This window comes from Acinonyx jubatus, chromosome C1 (assembly GCF_027475565.1).
Source record: "Acinonyx jubatus isolate Ajub_Pintada_27869175 chromosome C1, VMU_Ajub_asm_v1.0, whole genome shotgun sequence".
NCBI lineage: Eukaryota > Metazoa > Chordata > Mammalia > Carnivora > Felidae > Acinonyx > Acinonyx jubatus.
The window spans coordinates 31,955,856-31,976,112 of record NC_069381.1 but is presented as its reverse complement, the minus strand read 5'-3'; the positions used below and the strand labels follow the sequence as shown (position 1 = coordinate 31,976,112).

Sequence of the window (20,257 nt, the reverse complement as noted above, 5' to 3'; positions counted from 1 at the left end):
CCAATCCTTTCCTTTATGATGATGTGATTATGCATATTGTAAACTGTGTAAGAAATCTTTGCTGGCCCAAGTTCATGATAATATATTCTTGTGTATTCTTCTTTTTTTTTTTTTAATTTTTTGTTTTTAAAGTTTATTTATTTTTGAGACAGAGAGAGACAAAGCATGAACGGGGGAGGGGCAGAGAGAGAGGGAGACACAGAATCGGCAGCAGGCTCCAGGCTCTGAGCCATCAGCCCAGAGCCCGACGCAGGGCTAGAACTCACGGACCGCGAGATCGTCACCTGAGCTGAAGTCGGACGCTTAACCGACTGAGCCAACCAGGCGCCCCTCTTGTGTATTCTTCTATTAGCTTTATCACTTAATCTTTTGTATCAAGGCTGATCATCTTTTCATGTTAACTTATGTGTATGGTAGGGGTAGGGCCCAAGGTTCATTTTTTTTTCCTGCATAGATATTCAGTTGTTTCAGCACCATGTATTGAAAAGACTATTATTTCCCCCACCAGATATAATAGCACCTTAGTTACAAATCAGGTAATTATATATGAGGGGGTCTGTTTCATTACCTTGTTGTTTCCATTGATGATTTTTTTTTTTTTTGGTCTCTCCTTGTGTTGGTACCATACTGTGTTGATTACTGTAACTTTAGAGTAAAGTCTATAATTTATGTCTGTTTTCATATTGCTGGTCTGGCATTGAGAAGGCCCATGTAATGCTTGCAGACTGAGTGAATAAATGAACAAACGAGTTGTAAGATGATCATTGTAACTCCCATATCACTGCTAGTACAGTTACATTCATCCTGCCATGTGGGCAAGAATGATATGGACCACAGGTAGTCCCTACTTTTGTCATTGTCCAATTTTAGAATGCACCATATATGCTGCCCAGTCTCCCTGGTCATTTTTCTTTATATAGTTTATTCTATAATGTGTGTGTGTGTGTGTGTGTGTGTGTGTGTGTGTGTGTTATAGTGTAGTCTATCAATTGCCCTTCATAGTAGACCAAAGAACCTTAACAACCCAGGAGGCTTATAGACAAGAGTTCCTTTTATACCATGGTCATTTGTGTAGAAACAAAAAAACCATCCAAGGGACAGCTAGAGACCTGCTGTAAACTAATGAGAGAGCAGGCCACGGCCAAATGTGGAGTGCAGGTGTTTCCTAGGCAGTGTTGATGACAGACTGGCAGAACGCAATGGCCAGAAGACAAGTCTGCCCTACCCGGCCCAGCTCTCGATTCAGGCTCGTTCTTCCCTAAGCCCTTTGACCCGCAAGTACTGCCTGGACCACTTAGATAAGCAGGTCGAGTTAAGTTCAGAGGCTCACCAGCTCTCACCGGCATCCAGAAACCTCTTTTAATCTTTACCAAACAAGGTGGATATACATAAATGCTGAGTTAGGTAAGTGGATAGATAACAAGATTTATAACAATAGAGAACTTAGAAGATTAATGAACTACAAACATCTGGGGGTTCACCAGACCCTTACGGAGGCCAGACTACAGCCCCTGACTGTGGTTCATTTTCAATGTCAATGGGTGCAAGACTTAAACGTTGTAGATACTTTTCTAGATAAAAGGGGGAAACAAAGCTCTTAACAAGGCCAGCCCACATGATGGCAAGGAAGGCTGCTAAGAATAGCATTTACTTACCCATGTGTTAGGACTATGACTAGAATCCAAGTTCTGTCTTCCAGGACTCTGCTGCCTTAAAGGGTGTCTACTGCAGAGATCACCCAATGGCCCAGGTTCAGGTTCTGGCTGTGCCATTACCAGCTTCGTGATTCTGTGCCCGTGTCCTCATCTGTAACATGAGAATGGCAATGGTCCCTGCCTGATAGAGCTATTGTGTGGAACAGGCGGAAAGCCCCAACACATGATACGAGTTCAGCTGTCAGCCTAGACACAGGACACTGGTTAGGACTCATGCCTGAGTTGTCACAACCACACATACTCAGGACTAAGTCTGGCCTTCCCCGGGTCTAATGGAGCAGAGTTCTGTCTGGATTATTTCTTGGTCTTGACTGTAAAACATGTTCCTGCTTTCCTCAGGGATGTTGCTGGAGACCTTGTCTGCCCTTTGATGTCAGTTCCACCTTGGTCCCTGGGTGCTCTAACAGGAATACAAGCAGTAGCCTGGTGTAACTCACCCGGGAATGCCTAGGTTTCTCTTTCTTATGAATAGACTTTGCTCTTTGACCAGTGAGCAGAAATTCCAAGCTCTGTCTGGGTTTTGGGGTTAGGAAGGAGGAGAGAGAAAAGTAGGCTTGCAGAAACCACAGTCATCCAAGGGAAATGATTTGGGAGCCTCCCAGACAGTGAATAATGTACTACTCACTGGAGGGAAAGCATTTATCAAGAAACGCAGCCCTGAAGTGAACAGAGTCATGCAGAGTGGTTTACACATGGGGAAGAGAATTTGGTGCAAATGGAGGTGGCTGTAGTTAACCAGGAAGACTTCCTGGATGGGCTCTGGGAAGGAAGATGAAATCCATCTGGGCCCTTGTGATCAAGGTCAGCACTCTTGGGGGGGGTTGCTGGGTGGCAGTCTGCTCTCAGAGTTCAAAGCCTGCCTCTGCCCTTTCTTGTGTTATCTGAAGCAATGAGTGTCAGTTCGTGGAGCCTTGCTTGGTCCTCTCATCTGCAAAAATGGGACCTGAGTGAGGATCAATATGTTAATCTTTAGTATAGCCTGGGGACATGGTAGATGCTCATTTAAGTATTTTGAAAATATTTTCAATATTTTACTCAGTGCTGGGGCCAGTGCCAGGCACTAGAAATAGGAAGATGAATAATGCCTAGTCTCTGTCCAGTCTGGGAGAGACAGGTTTGCTGGGAAGATGCTGATGAACTGGTTAAGCCACAGGCCTGACATCCTGGGCTTCTTAAGGAAGCCCCCCTAGCTGACAAATTAGGTTAGTGGAAAACTTCATCCCAACATAGGCAGTCCGTCAGACCCTGGTAATACCTATTTTCCATGAGTGAATCCAGGCCAGAGCGTGCATGTGTGTGTTGCTCTGAAAACCTGATCCAGCCAAGAATTTGCCTCTGGCCACCCAATGGGATGGACTGTGCCCTCCACCTGCTTTCCAAGGGCCAAGGGCCAGTACTAACCCCAGCTCACTCACAAGATGTGTGGCACAACTGAGCCTTCACAGTTTGGGCCTTTTTGTTGTTGTTATTCTAGGACGTAGGAGGGAATGTGTGGAAGCTCCTGCCTGTGCCCTGAACTCACCCCAGCACAGTGTGGGGTCCTTGCCCAGACACTCTGGATTCAGGAGCCCCAAAGCCCTGGCTGGGGCAGAGGCCACAAACTCAACATTCCCTGTGGCAACGTTCCAGCCTCCCGTGCTCTGCATATGTTGTACCTCCCTCCTAGACTAGAATCCCTTCCTTCCAAATCTAGCCATCAATATTTTCCCCATCTTTCAAGGCCCAGCTCAAACACAACTTCTTCTGGGAAGCATTCCCTAACTCCTCTGTGGGATTAGCATTCAGATTCCTTTCCCTGTTCCCTGGGCAACAGCAGTGTGTAAACGCAGAGAGGTCAAGAGCATGCCAGTTAGAGGTGATGCACAGTGAAAACTGCAGGGCGGAGAGAGAAGGCTTGGGAAGGTGGGGTGGGGCCTGTTGGAGCTGACATGCCTGTGGCTGAAATCTCCCTACAGTGGGGAGCTATTGAGAGTTCTTGACAGAGGGAAAGGCTGGGTGAGGTTGGCAACTGAAGAGATTTCTCTTCCCACAGTGAATGGTGGGGTGTTGTGGGGAAGGTTGGGAGCCTAGAGGCAAGGTGATTAGTTTTAAGAGGCACTTAGGGGAGTTTTTCTGTAGAAAAGAACAGTGTATGTCAGATTTACATGGAGAGATTTGTAAAAATGTGGATTCTGGGGCCCTTTTCCCAGAGCTTCTGTTTTGGTGGATCTGGAATGGGGTTAGAACCTGTGCTTTTAGAAAATGTCCCAGGGCATTTCAGAGGGGTGAGGTGGATTCTGAATATTGATGTCTTAACATCAATAATGATGTTAGGAGAACTGGATACCTGTATTGGAAAAAAATTAAGCTTGACCCTCCTTCATTCCTTATACAAAAATAAATGCCAAATGGAACCAAGATCCAATGGAAAGGAAGTAAGCAGAAGAGGGAAGGATGGAGGGAGTGAGGAATGGAGGAACAGAAGAGTGGAGGGGCAGAGGGAGGAAAGAAAAAAATTAAACCATAGAGGAACCAGAAGAAATCAGGTGACATTCTAGAAAATAATCTTGGACGTGAAATCTAAAAGTCCAAAAGGGGGAAAGATTGACTCTGCATTTGACCATGTAGAAACCAAACTTTTCTTTTTTTTTTTTTATTAAAAAAAAAAAAATTTTTTTTAACGTTTATTTATTTTTGAGACAGAGAGAGACAGAGCATGAACGGGGGAGGGTCAGAGAGAGGGAGACACAGAATCTGAAACAGGCTCCAGGCTCTGAGCTGTCAGCACAGAGCCTGACGCGGGGCTCGAACTCATGGACCGCGAGATCATGACCTGAGCCGAGGTCGGCCGCTTAACCGACTGAGCCACCCAGGCGCCCCAGAAACCAAACTTTTCTGTTGAGAAAAGTTAAAGACTACCGCTAGATAGAAATATTTGCAGTTAGTATAAAAAGGATGAAAATGCCCAGTATCTAAAGAGTTTACATAAACCAATAAGAAAAATATAATCTTTAGAAACATACACAAAGGATATGAAAGATAATCCCCTGAATGAAATAATGGGTTAATAAGTTTATGCAGAACCCTAAGCTTCACTAGACATCAAGAAACACAGATGTAAGAAAAATAAGATATCATTGTGGTCGGCAGAATAATGACCCCCAAAGATGTCACACATCTTAATCCCTGAACCTGTAAGTATGTTACCTTTTGTGGCCAAATGAGTTTTGCATGTGTGATTAAATTAAGAGTCTGCAGGTAGGACATGAGCCTGGATTATCCAGGTGGGCCCAATGTCATTACAAGAGTCCTTACAAGGGAAAAAGAGAGGCAGGGTAGTCAGCATTCATGATTCAGTGTGAGAAGGATATGGCCGCCATTGCTGGATGGGTTTGAGGACAGAAGGGACCCTGTGCCAAGGGATGCAGGCAGGCTCTAGAAGTGGGAAAAGGTAATAAAAGCGATTCTTCCCTGCAGCCCCTGGCGAGAAGAAGGTTGGGAACGTAGCCCTACCTTGATTTTAGCCTAGTGAAAACCCATGTCAGACTTCTGACCTCTAGAACCATAAGATGGTAAGTTGGGTTGTTTTAAGGCACTGTTTGTGATAGTTTGTGACAACAGCAGGAGGAAGCTAACACAACTATTTTGCCTCTCATGTTAGGAAATGTTAAAGAGTTTGGTCATATTCTAGGTAGGAAGGAGTTTGGAGAAACAGTCCTCACACGCAACTGGCAGGTGTGTAAATTTGTGCCTTGGGGAGAGCTATTTGTCAGGACCCAGCAAAAGCTTCAGGGTAAATTCCTCTTGGCCAAGTATTTCCCCTTCTAGGAGTTTAGCATGTGGTTACACTTACACGAGTCTGCAGAGGATATTCTAATGCTTTGTGGGTCTCCAGCCCCAGCACCCTGCTCTCTTCCCTGTTGAGCTGACAGCTAGACTTATGGAAGCTTCCAGAAGTGGAGGCTGAGTTGTCTGATATGCTAACTTGCTGGCTCTTGAAGCTCAGTTTCTCCTTGTGGTTCGAAGCTGGTTTCTAAGCCAGAGCTCTCTGAGGGCTGTGGCCTAAGTGGCAGACAACATGGACCCCATGGCCATTCTGCCACCATCATCAGGTGATGCCTTTCCTCCCTCTGGCCCCAGTTAGCCAGGCTCCTGGACCCTGTCAGCAAAACCCTCTGCCTCTGACCTTATGTCATGACTTTGATAAGTACCAATTCTCTAGAGAAGCAGCTTTTTTCTCTGTTACTTCAAGTTTATATTAAAATTTTACACGTACCCTCAGCATAGAAGGGATAAAAGAACCATTTTCTTGGTGTCACTTGGTCACAGTGATTAGAACTTGTCCTTCTAGGGGTGCCTGGGTGGCTCAGCCAGCTGAGCATCTGCCTTTGGCTCAGATCATGATCTCGTAGTTTATGAGTTTGAGCCCTGCGTCGGGCTCACTGCTGTCAGCCTGTCAGCACAGAGCCTGCTTCAGATTCTCTGTCCTCCTCTCTCTCTGCCCCTCCCCAACTTGTGCTCTCTCTCTCTCTCTCTCTCTCTCAAAAAATAAATGAAACACTAAAAAAATAAAAGACATTGACCTTCTAAAGGAGTTAAAATGTTAAGAAAGTGTTCATGCCAGTCTGAATTGCAGTCCATTCCAAGACTGAAGCCTTCTTAGTTCTCGAAGGTTTGCCCCATGTCTATACCCGCGGTTCCAGCTGCCCCCTCCCACTGCCCCTTGTATTAAGCAACTCAGACCTGTCATGAGGTACAATCAAGGCAGCACAGAGCACTGGCCCAGGAGCCTGAGGGCAAGTGTGGCTCTGCACTGGTCATCGTCCCCTGTGGCTCAGGTACCCTGCTGAAGAGGGAAAGGATGGGCCTTCCGGCTCACAGGCCTTACTGACTCCATGGTGTGGACATGCCCTGGTCGCTCCTCCCTCAGAGAGTGCAGGCAGAAGGGCCCTCTCTATAAAAGCACCAGGCCCAGCTCACAGGTAGAGGCTGGCTGCTGACCCTGGGTAGTGCCAGCCCAGTGAGTCACCTGATGACACAACAGTCACCTAACTGTCTTCCTCATCCACCCACCCCTCCTACCTGGCCTGCGAGCTGCTCCAAACCTCAGCCGTTGGGACGCTTCCCCACCTACCCCTGGAGAGAAGGGAGGACCATAGGGCTCAACAATGTTAGTGTCCTCCTTGGCCAACTGACCCCCGCTCAGACTCAGTCATGCCACAGGGTTCCATCCATCCACCGGAAGAAGCAAAGCTTACCAGTAGCTAGTATTTGGGGGATGCTTTGACATCCTTGCATGAACGGGTCAATAGAAATAGTAAGTATAGTAGACCCTTTATGATCCACACACAGCACCCAAGGGTCCCCACCAGGTGCAACCAGGCCCAGGAGTTCCAGCCAGGAGAATAGTTCTCTGTCTGCACTGCAAATGACCTCTCTGCCTCGTCCTAACTTAGGTTAGATAAGCGAGGCCCTGGGTAATGCCATCATGGTGGTCTTCTCAGCCTTAGCTGGGCTCCCCATTTCTCCTTTCCAGCAGCCACAGCAAGGTCAGAATGAAAGCTGGAAGACCTCCTTTTCTGTTAAGCCTCTAGACACCTGCAGATACTCTCCAGGGATATGGCCATGCCCCTTGGGGCCAAGCCATTGCTTTCATAGAACATGGAGCCATAGACTGCTGTGTCCATTGAGCCGCAGAAGGCATAGAGGGCATTTATTCATTGAGGGACGAGCCCTGACCAGGGGTTGGGAGGCACAGGGTGTTCTGGCCCCGCTTGCCATCCCTGTGCAAGATTAAGGGAAAATCACATTATCCTTCTAGCCTCAACCTCTTCATATGTCAAGTGAGGGGATTTGACTAGACACCCAATCTCTAAGAATCCATTAGGAGGCCATAGTGGGATTTCAGCCTCCAGAGCAAAGCTGAAAAGTTTGCAGCAGACACCCTGAGACAGCGCTTGTGCCTGGTTTGAGTCACAAAGGTGACTATTGATTATAAGGGAACCATTGTTCCAGCTTGCCTGGGACAGCCCTGGTTGGTTCCCATTGCTGTTGGTAGTAGTGCCTCTTTCACTCTCAAAAATGCCCCAGTTTGGGTGATATCTTACCTGGCCACCCTACTGATGGTGATATGAGAAATGAGACTCGTCTGCCTTCCCCACACTCAGCCTGCCCTGTGAGGATGCCTCCTCTGCCTGAGTTACAGGAGGCCTTTGACTTGCTCAAAGAATAGCCCTGGCTGCGTTGTGACCTTCTGTTGGCAAAAGTCAGTCACCCTGCTTGCCGGGGGGATGTCGTTTGAAGACGGAGGTGACCTTGTGCACCATTCACTGCCCCTGTCTGAAGTGCCACATGAAAAAGCTGTTTTCAAGCAAGACTTTGCTTCCTGCAAAGAACTTAGATATTTCTTCCTCTCTGCCTGTAGGGACTCTGTGACGGACCACATCTCCCTTTCCTCTTTGACTGCCTGGAAAAACTGGAGGAACCTGCCAGAATGATCCTCCTAGCTATTTCTTGATGGAGTAGTCATGGCTGTGTTAGACTGTGAGCCTCCACAGCCTGGGGTGGTGGTTTTACCTTCAGCATGAAACCCAGGCTTGGGTCAGCAAGGTCAGCCGTGAATGGTGCCCCTCCTGGCCACCTTCAGAGCCCAGGGCCAGACAGAGAATAACGCTAACCCGAGAAAAACCTATCCCTTGGAAAACTCATCCCTGAATAACACACCGGCACCTCCCCCTGCACCACAGGAGGACCAGCTGTAGGACAAACCCACCTTTGTCTCGTGGCATCTATATCCACTAACATGTTGGACTCCGTCACGGCCCTGAGGCACAGTTGAGGCAGGACTTGATATTATCCCATTTTACAGCTTGGGCAGCTGAGGCTTCGCAAGCTGACCCTGCCTCAGAGGCCTCCCATCCCCAACTGCCCTGCAGTTCCCGGAACACCACAGGTGACATTCAAGTCACCCAACACCACCGCGAATGCGGGTGAGGGAGGTTCGGACCATTGCTTGGGTGCTTAGAGTCAGGGGCTGTGACTTCTGGTCGAACCTCCCTGGTTAACCTTGTAGGGATATCAGCACATCTCACAGACTCCTGCTGCACGGGCCGTGGATAAGTTGCAGTAACTGTCTCTTCTCTTGTGTGTGTATTTCTGTGTGTGTGCTTTTGTCAAACAGAAGAGCGTGAATTCCCCTCTGCGGCCACTGATCTCCAACACGGGACCAGAGGGGAGCAGGGGCCGGCCGGAGCTGCCCGAGGCGCCCAGCGTGGCTTGTCTAGTGCGGGGACCAGGGATGATCGGGCCATGCACACAGATGTCTCCAGCCTCCAACCGTTCGCATAGCACACAGGGGACTCGTGGGTGGCCATTTGCCACTGCCAACTGAAACACTAGGATGGCAACGTTGACATCCTTCATGACGTTTCCAGGACAGACATTCAGGCAGAAAGTGCTGGCGCATTTTCTGTCTTCGAAGTAGAGGGCCATGCCTCACCAGTGTGAATAGTTTGGGCCCCGATGACCTCCTCCGAGTCCGCTCGCAGCCAGTGACACTCGCAAAAAAAATAAAATAAACAAAAAACAAAACTCCCAAAGCCCATCTTGGGTTTGGCTTCCGGCAGCTCTTGACCAATGTGGCCAAAGCCAGACGCCTCCTTGGGACACTTGGATTATTCATAAATGCAGCCTGCCCCGACCCTCCCTGAATAGCATCTGAAGTCTCTGTGGAGGTCATGGATCCTGAACAAAGTGTCAAGGGCACCAAGAAGGCTGAGGGAAGTCCCCGGAAGCGGCTGACCAAAGGAGAGGCCGTGCAGGCCAGTGTTTCGTCCAGTGCCCCGTACCCAGGCAGCGGCACGACTGCCACCCCAGAGGGCCCCCTCCAAGAGCTCCTCGCCCCGCAGCCCTTCCCGGGCCCCTCGTCGGTTCTTAGGGAAGGCTCTCAGGAGAAAACAGGCCCTAAGAGGTCCTCCATTGAAACCTCCGTCCCCATCTCGAAGCTTCCGCAGCACCCTCTGACACCAGCATTCATGTCGCCTGGCAAACCGGAGCATCTCCTGGAGGGGTCCGCGTGGCAGCTGGTCGACCCCATGAGACCTGGACCCTCAAGCTCCTTCGTGACCCCTGGGCTCCATCCTCCAAGCCAGCTCCTGCCTTCCCACGCTTCCATCATCCCCCCCGAGGACCTGCCTGGCATCCCCAAAGTCTTTGTGCCCCGTCCCTCCCAGGTCACCTTGAAGCCCCCAGAAGAGGCGCCCAAGAAGGAGAGGAAGCCGCAGAAGCCCGGCAAGTACATATGCCAGTACTGTAGCCGGCCCTGCGCCAAGCCCAGCGTGCTCCAGAAACACATCCGCTCGCACACGGGCGAGAGGCCCTACCCCTGCGGCCCCTGCGGCTTCTCCTTCAAGACCAAGAGTAACCTGTACAAGCACAGGAAGTCCCACGCCCACCGCATCAAAGCCGGCCTGGCCTCCGGGGTGGGCGGCGAGATGTACCCCCCGGGGCTGGAGATGGAGAGGATCCCGGGGGAGGAGTTCGAGGAGCCCACCGAGGGGGAAAGCACAGACTCAGAAGAGGAAACAGGCACCACGTCTGCCCACCCCACAGAGCTCTCCCCCAGGCCCAAGCACCCCCTCCTGTCCAGCGGCTTGTACAGCTCTGGGAGCCAGGGCTCCAGTCACGACCGCTGTTCCTTGTCCCAGTCCAGCTCAGCCCCGTCGCTCGAGGACCCCACCCCGTTCTCGGAACCCTCCTCCGAACACCCCCTGAGCCAGAAACCCGAAGACACCCACACAATAAAGCAGAAGCTGGCCCTCCGCTTGAGTGAGAGGAAAAAGGTGATGGACGAGCAGGCGTTTCTGAGCCCGGGCAGCAAAGGGAGCACAGAGTCTGGATATTTCTCCCGCTCTGAGAGCGCCGAGCAGCAGGTCAGCCCCCCGAACACCAACGCCAGGTCCTATGCCGAGATCATCTTCGGCAAGTGCGGGCGGATCGGGCAGCGGACCGCCATGCTGACGGCCACGTCCACGCAGCCCCTCCTGCCGCTGTCCACCGAAGACAAGCCCAGCCTGGTGCCTTTGTCTGTGCCCCGGACGCAGGTCATAGAGCACATCACCAAGCTCATCACCATCAACGAGGCCGTGGTGGACACCAGTGAGATAGACAGCGTGAAGCCGAGGAGGAGCTCGCTGTCCAGGCGCAGCAGCATGGAGTCCCCCAAATCCAGCCTCTACCGGGAGCCCCTGTCGTCCCACGGCGAGAAAACGACGAAGCCCGAACAATCACTGCTGAGCCTCCAGCACCCGCCCAGCACCACCCCCCCTGTGCCTCTGCTGAGAAGCCACTCAATGCCTTCCGCCACCTGCACCCTCAGTACCCCCCATCACACCTTCCGAGGTAGCTACTCGTTCGACGACCACGTCACCGAGTCCGAAGCCCTGAGCCGCAGCACTCAAGTGCTTACCTCCCACCCCCGGATGCTCAAGCGCCAGCCGGCCATCGAACTACCTTTGGGAGGGGAGTACAGTTCCGAGGAGGCCGGGCCCAGTAGCAAAGACACAGCCTCCAAACCCGCGGACGAGCCGGAACCCAAGGAAAGTGACCTCACCAAAAAGACCAAGAAGGGCTTGAAAACGAAAGGGGTGATCTATGAATGTAACATATGCGGTGCTCGGTACAAGAAAAGGGACAATTACGAAGCCCACAGGAAGTACTACTGCTCGGAGCTGCAGATCACAAAGCCCGTCTCTGCAGGTGCTCACGTGTCCCCAGAAGCCGAAAAGAGTCAGGCTGAGCACGAGCCCTGGTCCCAGATGATGCATTACAAGCTGGGGACCACCTTGGAGCTCACTCCGCTGAGGAAGAGGAGGAAGGAAAAGAGCCTCGGGGATGAGGAAGAGCCGCCTGCCTTTGAGTCGACTAAAAGTCAGTTTGGCAGCCCTGGGCCATCCGATGCTGCTCGGAACCTTCCCCCGGAGTCCACCAAGTCACCAGCAGAACCGAGTAAGTCAGTGCCCTCCCTGGAGGGACCTGCGGGCTTCCCGCCGAGGACTCCCAAGCCAGGGTCTGGTCTCGAGTCGGGGAAGGAGAGGAGAACAACGTCCAAAGAAATTTCCGTCATCCAGCACACCAGCTCCTTCGAGAAGTCCGACTCCCTGGAGCAGCCCAGCGGCCTGGAAGGGGAAGACAAGCCCCCGGCCCCGTTCTCCTCGCCCCCGCCCGCCCCACACGGACGCTCCACCCACTCCCTGCAGCCCAGGCTGGTCCGCCAGCCCAACATCCAGGTCCCCGAGATCCTGGTGACGGAGGAGCCCGACCGGCCAGACACGGAGCCTGAGCCACCTCCCAAGGAGCCCGAGAAGACAGAGGGATTCCAGTGGCCCCAGCGCAGCCAGACGCTCGCCCAGCTCCCGGCAGAGAAGCTGCCCCCTAAGAAGAAGAGGCTGCGCCTGGCAGAGATGGCCCAGTCATCGGGGGAGTCCAGCTTCGAGTCCTCCGCGCCCCTGTCTCGCAGCCCCAGCCAGGAGAGCGGTGTCTCTCTGAGCGGGTCCAGCCGCTCCGCCTCCTTCGAGAGGGATGACCATGGGAAAGCCGAGGCCCCCGGGCTCTTGTCCGACACGCGCCCCAAACCCTTGGGCACCCACATGCTGACTGTCCCCAGCCACCACCCGCACGCCCGAGAGATGCGGAGGTCAGCCTCAGAGCAGAGCCCCAACATTTCCCACTCCACCCACATGACTGAGACACGCAGCAAATCATTCGACTACGGCAGCTTGTCCCTGACAGGCTCTTCGGCGCCGGCCCCAGCGGTTCCTGCTGCCCCGGCGGCCCCCACAGCCCCGCCAGAGAGAAGGAAATGCTTTTTGGTGAGACAGGCCTCTCTGAGCAGGCCTCCAGAAACTGAGCCAGAGGCCGCCCCCAAGGGACGACAGGAGAGCGAGGAACCAAAGCCCTCATGCAGTAAGCCTTCCGCCAAAAGCTCACTGCCCCAGATTTCCTCGGCGGCCACCTCGCACAGCGGGCACCCGGGAGGCAAGAGCCAGGGGCAGGACAGACCCCAGCTGGGGTCCACTCCGCCCTACACAGAAGCTCTGCAGGCGTTCCACCACCCCGTTGCCCAGCTCCCCCTGCATGAGAAACCCTACCTGCCCCCACCCGTCTCCCTCTTCTCCTTCCAGCCCCTCTTGCAGCACGAGCCAGGACAGTCTTCAGAATTCTTCTCCACCCAGGCCATGTCCAGCCTCCTCTCCGCCCCGTACTCCATGCCGCCACTTCCTCCCTCCTTATTTCAAGCCCCGCCACTTCCCCTCCAGCCCACCGTTCTGCACCCGGGCCAGCTCCACCTCCCCCAGCTCATGCCTCACCCAGCCAGCCTCCCCTTCCGGCAGCCCCCTTCGTTTCTTCCCGTGCCGTACCCTGCCTCGTCGGCACTCTCTTCTGGATTTTTCCTGCCTCTGCAATCCCAGTTCTCGCTTCCGCTCCCCGGCGACGTGGAGAGCCATCTGCCCCAGATCAAAACCAGCCCGGCCCCGCTGGCGACGGGAACCGCCGGCCTCTCCCCCAGCACAGAGTACAGCAGCGATGTCCAGCTGTCCCCTGTGGCTCCCCCGGCCAGCTGCTCGGCACCCACATCAGCCCCCCCACTGACCCTGCCCGCCTGCCCAGACACCATGGTATCCCTGGTTGTGCCCGTCCGCATTCAGACCAACATGCCGTCCTACGGGAGTGCCATGTACACCACCCTGTCCCAGATCCTGGTCACCCAGTCCCAGAGCAGCTCAACAACCGTGACTCTTCCCAAGTTTGAGGAGCCCCCGTGCAAAGGGACAACTGTGTGTGGGACGGATGTGTACGAGGTCCGGCCTGGGTCGGCTGGGGTGAGTGAAGAGCAGAGCAGAGGTTTCCCGACTCCATACTTGAGAGTGCCTGTGACATTGCCCGAAAGAAAAGGCGCCTCCCTGTCCTCAGAGAGCGTCCTGAGCCCGGAGGGGAGTTCTTCAACAGCCGGGGGGAGCAAACGTGTCCTTTCACCAGCTGGCAGCCTTGAACTTACCATGGAAACCCAGCAGCAAAAAAGGGTGAAGGAAGAGGAGGCTTCCAAGGCAGATGAAAAACTTGAGCTGGTAAAACCATGCAGCGTGGTGCTCACCAGCACGGAGGACGGCAAGAGGCCGGAGAAATCCCACTTGGGCAGCCAGGGCCAGGCCAGGAGGGAGCTAGAAACACTGTCCAGCCTATCCTCAGATCCGTCTGACCCAAAGGAAATCAGTCCCCTTCCTCACTCCTCGTTGTCCCATGTGACGGCCCCAGGCTCAGAGGCTTTGAAGGAATATGCCCAGCCATCCGCTAAGCCTCACCGAAGAGGGCTGCCCTCACTGAGTGTGAAGAAAGAAGATTCCAAGGAACAACCTGACCTCCCTCCACTGGCACCTTCCAGCTCGCTGCCTCTGTCAGAAACGTCCCCCAGACCAGCCAAGTCGCAAGAAGGTACGGACTCAAAGAAGGTACTGCAGTTCCCCAGCCTCCACACGACCACTAATGTCAGTTGGTGCTATTTAAACTACATTAAGCCAAATCACATCCAGCATGCAGATAGGAGGTCCTCTGTTTACGCTGGTTGGTGCATAAGTTTGTACAACCCCAACCTTCCGGGGGTTTCCACTAAAGCTGCTTTGTCCCTCCTGAGGTCTAAGCAGAAGGTGAGCAAAGAAACATATACCATGGCCACAGCTCCGCATCCTGAGACAGGAAGGCTTGTGCCATCCAGCTCCCGCAAGCCCCGCATGACAGAGGTAAGTCTGCCTTGTTCTCCTTCTCCTTGCTGTATTGCTGAAGCCTGTGCTGAGCTTTTAAAGGCACACTCTCCTCAAGTTCTATTTGCATCACTAGAGCAGAACGAGTGGGCAGATTTCCTCTCTGTCAGCTGTGACTGACCACCATATGAGAAAACATATTTATTGGGTTTCTTTGTGTGTCCCTCATCGTCAGACTAGATACATTTTGATAAAGTAAGCTTTAAAGTGATCCTGCTTTCCCATTAGTAGTTTCTATTGTAAAAGCAAAGACACCATCTGAGTCAGGACAAAAAAAAAAAAAAAAAAAAAAAATCTCCAAAAGACTGAATCGGAAACCTTGGCTGATGGGAAAGTCTGCAGCAATTTCAAAACTTTATGCCACTGCCCACGTTCCTTCCTTGTCCTGTCAGCCTTTTCCTGCTTTTCTTATTCTCTACACCTGCTATTTCCATTCTCTGGATACCACTCAGAATCTTCCCACTCCCAGAGTTTCTAGAATTTGGCACAAACAACTCCTGAAATATTTCTTCTTTCTTTTCCACGAGGTGGCTGGAAAAGAAAGTGTTGGCTGCAGTGCTCCCCGTCACCAGTAGGGGGCAAGATCACTCACAGCTGTGCTGTGTGGCAGCACCTTTCCCTAAGGGTTCACATGTACTCCTCTGTTGCCTCTGATCTGAGGCTGCTCCAGGAGCCATAGAGTGACCCCTGCAAGTTCAGGAAATTGGAAATTTGATGTTTCCAACTTTGCTTCAGATACCCAAACAGCTCCATACCCTGATAAGGCCAGCCTAAGGACCCCGGCCGTGCCATGTCGGCCGATTGACATTGTTCTGTCGATTGAGTAGCCTCCGTGTGCCAGGTGCTGTGCTGGGTCCTTGAATCCAGTCAGTGGTTATTTCTACTTAGGAGGCAGGAGGACCATCTCCTCCTCATCCTATAGATGAGGGACCCAAGGGTCAGGGGTGAGAGAAGTCAAGGCCATATATGGTAGATGTTTGGCAAACCCAGAATTTGCACTTAGATCTGACTCCAGAGACTCGATTTTTTCTTCTTCCAAATATTTGAGGAAAGAAGGCCGTAAAAGTGACTGCAAATTTGAAAATGTTCATCAGTGTGTCGTCAGGCCAGATGCTTTGCTCAAATCAGGCATAAATCCACTAAACCAAATTCATCTTACAGATAAATGAACAAAACTGTGTTCTGGAACTTCTCCTGTGTTTGCGTCCTCCTCTTTTATCATTGAGTGAAATTTGTGCACTGAGTTTGTCCTTAGCTCAGCTGGATATGCTTCACAGGATTGTTTCCCAGATGTATTCTCTGACCGTGCTGTCAGTCTACGGACGTCCCTAAATGAGATTTCCACTTTTGCCATAAAGTGGCAAATCATGACTGATTTGCTCTCCTGTGTATCTTGCTGGCTACGTCTACTCCCAAAATGCTTTTATGCTTATATTCATACTTACAGCTTCTTGTGCCCCTGCTGTGGGCCAAGTGGTGTGCTAGACTTCACTTTCATCTTCACAACCACCTTGAAAGTTAGGGTACTACGTCACCATTTTATGGATGAGAATGCCAACGCACAGAGAAGTTAGGTAACCTGTACAGGGCTGCACGGGACATGGCGGAGCCTGGATTCAAAATTAGACCTCACTCCAGAGCCCTTTCAAATGATCTGGGCTGCCTCCCCGCTTTAATGACTGTATACTAAAAGGCCATTTACGAAAAAGTAAGAGTTAATTTAGCTTAATGGAGTTCAGCAGTCTTTTGCTTAAAATGCCGCTTTCATAAAATGAGCTGAAACCTGCAAACTTTTTCTCGGAATAACTCAACAGATTCACTGGCAGATTTCCTGCCAGAAGTGTGCCAATCTGGTGCGTTAATATTAACTGCATGGCCCACTGCTTGATGCCTTGCTACAATTACACCTCTCTCTCTCTGGCCACTGCTTGCATATCTCCCGTGATGGGAAGCTCACCATCTATTGGTACAACCCAACCTGTCTTTGGACAGTGCTCCAGGGAAGTTCTTTACTGTACTGTGCTTGGAGCTTCTGTTCTCTGTTAGTAGCTCTGAAAAGGCCCTTCAGGTTATCTTAGCATTTTAAAGATCTTCCAAACTGTCTTCATGAAGGTCTAGGTCACCCTATTGGGTTTGAGTTTGGTCATAGGTACTTTTTTCTGTACATAAGCCCTGGAGGAACTCAAGCTTATACAAAAGTTCATGTGGGAGCCACATTCCAATCATTCCCCAGGTTTCTCCTGCTTCTTTCTCCTTGGGGATAATTTTGACAACCACATATAGCAAACAGAAGGAATAAGGATTCCCGTGTCAGGTTTCCCAGATTTGAATCCCACTGCCTCGCTTACTAGCTGTGTGACCTTGGGCCAGCTACCTACTCTGTCTGTGCCTTGGTTTCCTCATCTGTAAACTAGAGATACCAAAAATACTTAGCTCATAGGACTGTGGAGATAAGTGAGTTAAAATATACAAAGTGTGTTTAGAACAGTACTTGGCACATTGGCACTCAATAATCGTTTTTATGATTGAAAGACAATCATATTATTGTCTTTAAAAGCCAACATGGAGCCCTGGCCCACCTGCTCCGTTCCAGCAGTGTTTCCTGATAGAGTGGTTCATTGCCACCCAAACCAGCCTCCTCCAGCTTAGCCCAGACATCACAGCTGGTTGTGAGAGACAAGTCATCCATCGGCCTGGGGGAGGCCCCTTGCTCATTCTGTGGGTGGCCCAGATGGCAGGCTGAGATAGGAGTGAGAACAGCAACTCTGGAAACCCATGGGTATTACACGAAGTCAGCTGCCTTCTGCCAAAGCCGCGGTCCATAGCCTCACTTGGTTTCCCATCTCCAATTCTGAAGGGACTGTTTGGGGGGGGGGGGGGGCGGTCACTGAGTCATAGGCATTGGCCCTGACCTGGATCTTCAGGATGATCTAAATCCCCTCAGAGGTGAGCTAAACCCAGAAAGATGAAGTAATCCACCCAAAGGCGGCTCAGCACGCACTAGCCCATGTGGAGCCAAAACTCAGATTCCCTGATGCCCAACCAGCTACCTTTCTGCTCAGCCCAACCCACCTTTATAGCGGCAGGTGTCATGGCTGCCACAAGAGCCTGGGGCTTAGATCGCCCCCGCCCGCAGAGACATGGTTGCTTCTCCCACTGGCTGTAAACCTGACCTTGATTGACAGCAGCATAAACGAGGGCGAGAATCTCACTCCTGGCACCGTGGGCCCCAGCCCCCAGCCCAGCATCACTGCTCCCTATTCAAGGGTATGCCCACCTGCTGCTGCCATCAGAGGGTCTAGAGGACCTGTTGCTCTCATGAGCCAGCTCTCCCCACTGGGGCCCACAGCTCTGTGAAAAGATCGGGTTCCCTCAGACTACCAGCCAGAGCCTGCACACCCCCCCTCCAGGTGCATGCCCATCAGTGAGCATGGTCAGGGCCCTCGGGACGCCTGCACTCTGCTCCCAGCAATGTCCTTAACTTGGAGGGTGACCTTGACTTCCTGATCTATAAAAGAGAACTAGACCAGTTCATCTCCATGATGGAGTCTTCATTTATTTGCTCCGCATTCCTTACCCATCCTCTCTGAGGCAGGCCCTGTTTGGGGTGCTGGCATGACCGAGGACACCAGCATAAGGACCTGTCCCCAGAAGGTCCTAGACTAGTGTGAAAGGAAAGGCAAACACAGCTCCCGTGGGAAAGCCTGGTCTTCCCAGGAGAAGGACCTGGTCGGAGTCCCAGTTTTGACACTAACCACGTGGCCTTGAAGAAGGGGCTTCACCTCTCTGGGGATCCATTTCCTTCTTTCTGCGAACTGCAGCTACTAATGCGTCTGCACAGGGTCGAGGGAAGAGTAAGTGAGCTACACACAGTTAAGAGTAAGCGTGCAGTGCCATCAAAGGCACCGTTCTATGACTACCATTTAACAGCAGTGATTTTGTCATTCTGCGGTGGGCCAGGTTCACCTCCCTTCGCTGGTTTCCCCGGAAGGCCAGAAAGATCTAGCTAGAGTGCAGAAGTCAGAAGAGAAGCGAGGGAAGCCGGAGGAAGATGCTCCTGCCTCCAAAAGAGGGGAGCCAGCGAGGATCAAAATCTTCGAAGGAGGGTAAGAATCACGTTTGGTTTGCAATATTTGGTTCTGCTTCCTGTGGAGTAAGAGGTGGCACCGTCTGTGTTGAGCGGCGGTGAGCGTCTCTCCCAGCGGGGCTGTGCCCACAGGTGCTTGCCCGCAGGCGCCACGTTCGTGGGACTCGAAGGCCACCTCGGTTTCAGAACGCCGGGCTCTCTGGTGGGGGATGGGAACGGGGCGTCTGCTGAGGACTGGAGCAGTCTGGGTCTTTCTCCAGCCCCTTCGTTCTCCCGATGCTGGCCAGGTTTCTAGTCCCTGCATTGGGGCCGCTAGTGCATCTCCCAGGTCCTGTCTGGACTGCCATTTACCTTGGTGCGTGTTCCCCCCAAAATCACCTCTGTCCTGCCCAAGCGGCCACCTTGGCCTGCCTGGTGTCCCACAGGGGACTCGGGCTCTGCCCGCAGGCTGTTTGCAGGGCTGATAACGAAGGCAGTGCTCGCACCAGCTGTCTACACCCGTCTCCATTCTAACTGGTCGGGGTCCAGGACTCATTGGTTGGTCAGTGTTTGGAATATCACCCCTGGTGTTTTACCTTTGGTGCTTGTCTTTGGAAACCTAATGATCCAAACATCTCAGAACTCACACTCTGGGGCCCTCTGGGCTCCGGAAGGGTACCTTGTTTCGGACTTGCTTTGTGGAAGTTTTGTGCAAGCTGTGTTCTATGTGACCATGTGTTTGCTCCCCGGGATATGGGTGTCTTGTAAGCAGATCCTGTGGTGTCTGTCTCAGGGTCCTGTGTCTGTGTCTCCAATGTGATCAATGCAGCCCTCCTCGTACCCAGTCCCAAGGGACAACGGCATGAGGGAAAACCTACCTTCCAAGAAGGACAGTCCTCACGGACACCAGCCAACACGGGGTATCACTGGGGGCCCGCCATTCCCTAGCACCTGGAGGTGCCGAACTCACAAGGTCAAAGTGGGAGGTGCTGGACTCCTCTCTTGGTTGGGGAAAACAGAGGCGGCCAAGTTCCCAGTGGCAGTGGCCAGCAGGGGCTGTCAGCAGACGGTGTTTGGAAACAAAAACTTGGGGAGTTGGGTTGTCATGGTGACGTCGAGGGGGTTGGGGATGACAAAAAATGGCAGTGGTAAGAATACCACCCTGTAGGGCAGAAACATCCCACCCAGAATTCCAATAGTGGCTCCATTGGGAAATACTAGATCAAAGGTTTTTCAAAATACTGACCCTCTTCCCAACTGGGGACAGACCAGTTTCCTCTCCTGCTATTTGAATAGAGCGCCCTCTTGTGTCTCTGTGTTCTCATATCATTGGGTACTTAAAAGGCCCCCTAGGACTTCATCCAAGGATTGATGCTTCTGGTCACAGGGACTTGCCTTCTTTCCTCTTGCTTCAAGGGACGCCAGGGTGGCTCAATCCGTTAAGCGTCCGACTCTTAATCTCCGTTCAGGTCTCGATCTCAAGGTTGTGAGTTTCAGCCCCGCGTTGGGCTCTGCATTGGGTTCTGCGCTAGGCATGAAGCCTTCTTAAAAAAAAAAAAAAGAAAAGAAAAGAAACAAGAAAATCGCCTTGCAGAAGAACTGTCTGTGAGGCCCTGAGGGGCCGCTGAGTGATAGCTGGTGTGCACAAAGAGGTTTGCTTCTTCCCTGAGAAGCAGCTGCCC

At 52.2% G+C, this 20,257-nt stretch overlaps 1 protein-coding gene across 3 annotated transcripts in view; it reads left to right on the top strand.

Annotated features, from left to right (window-relative positions):
* The window catches only part of HIVEP3 (HIVEP zinc finger 3), a 473,376-nt gene that overhangs the window by 401,029 nt on the left and 52,090 nt on the right, over nucleotides 1-20,257 (top strand). For all 3 annotated transcript variants that reach the window (XM_053212411.1, XM_053212404.1, XM_053212409.1), the window contains 2 exons: nucleotides 8,875-14,488; nucleotides 18,470-18,615. In XM_053212411.1, coding sequence (XP_053068386.1) covers nucleotides 9,431-14,488; nucleotides 18,470-18,615 — 5,204 coding nt within the window. In that variant the 5' untranslated portion in view covers nucleotides 8,875-9,430. The remainder of the gene's footprint in view (nucleotides 1-8,874; nucleotides 14,489-18,469; nucleotides 18,616-20,257) is intronic.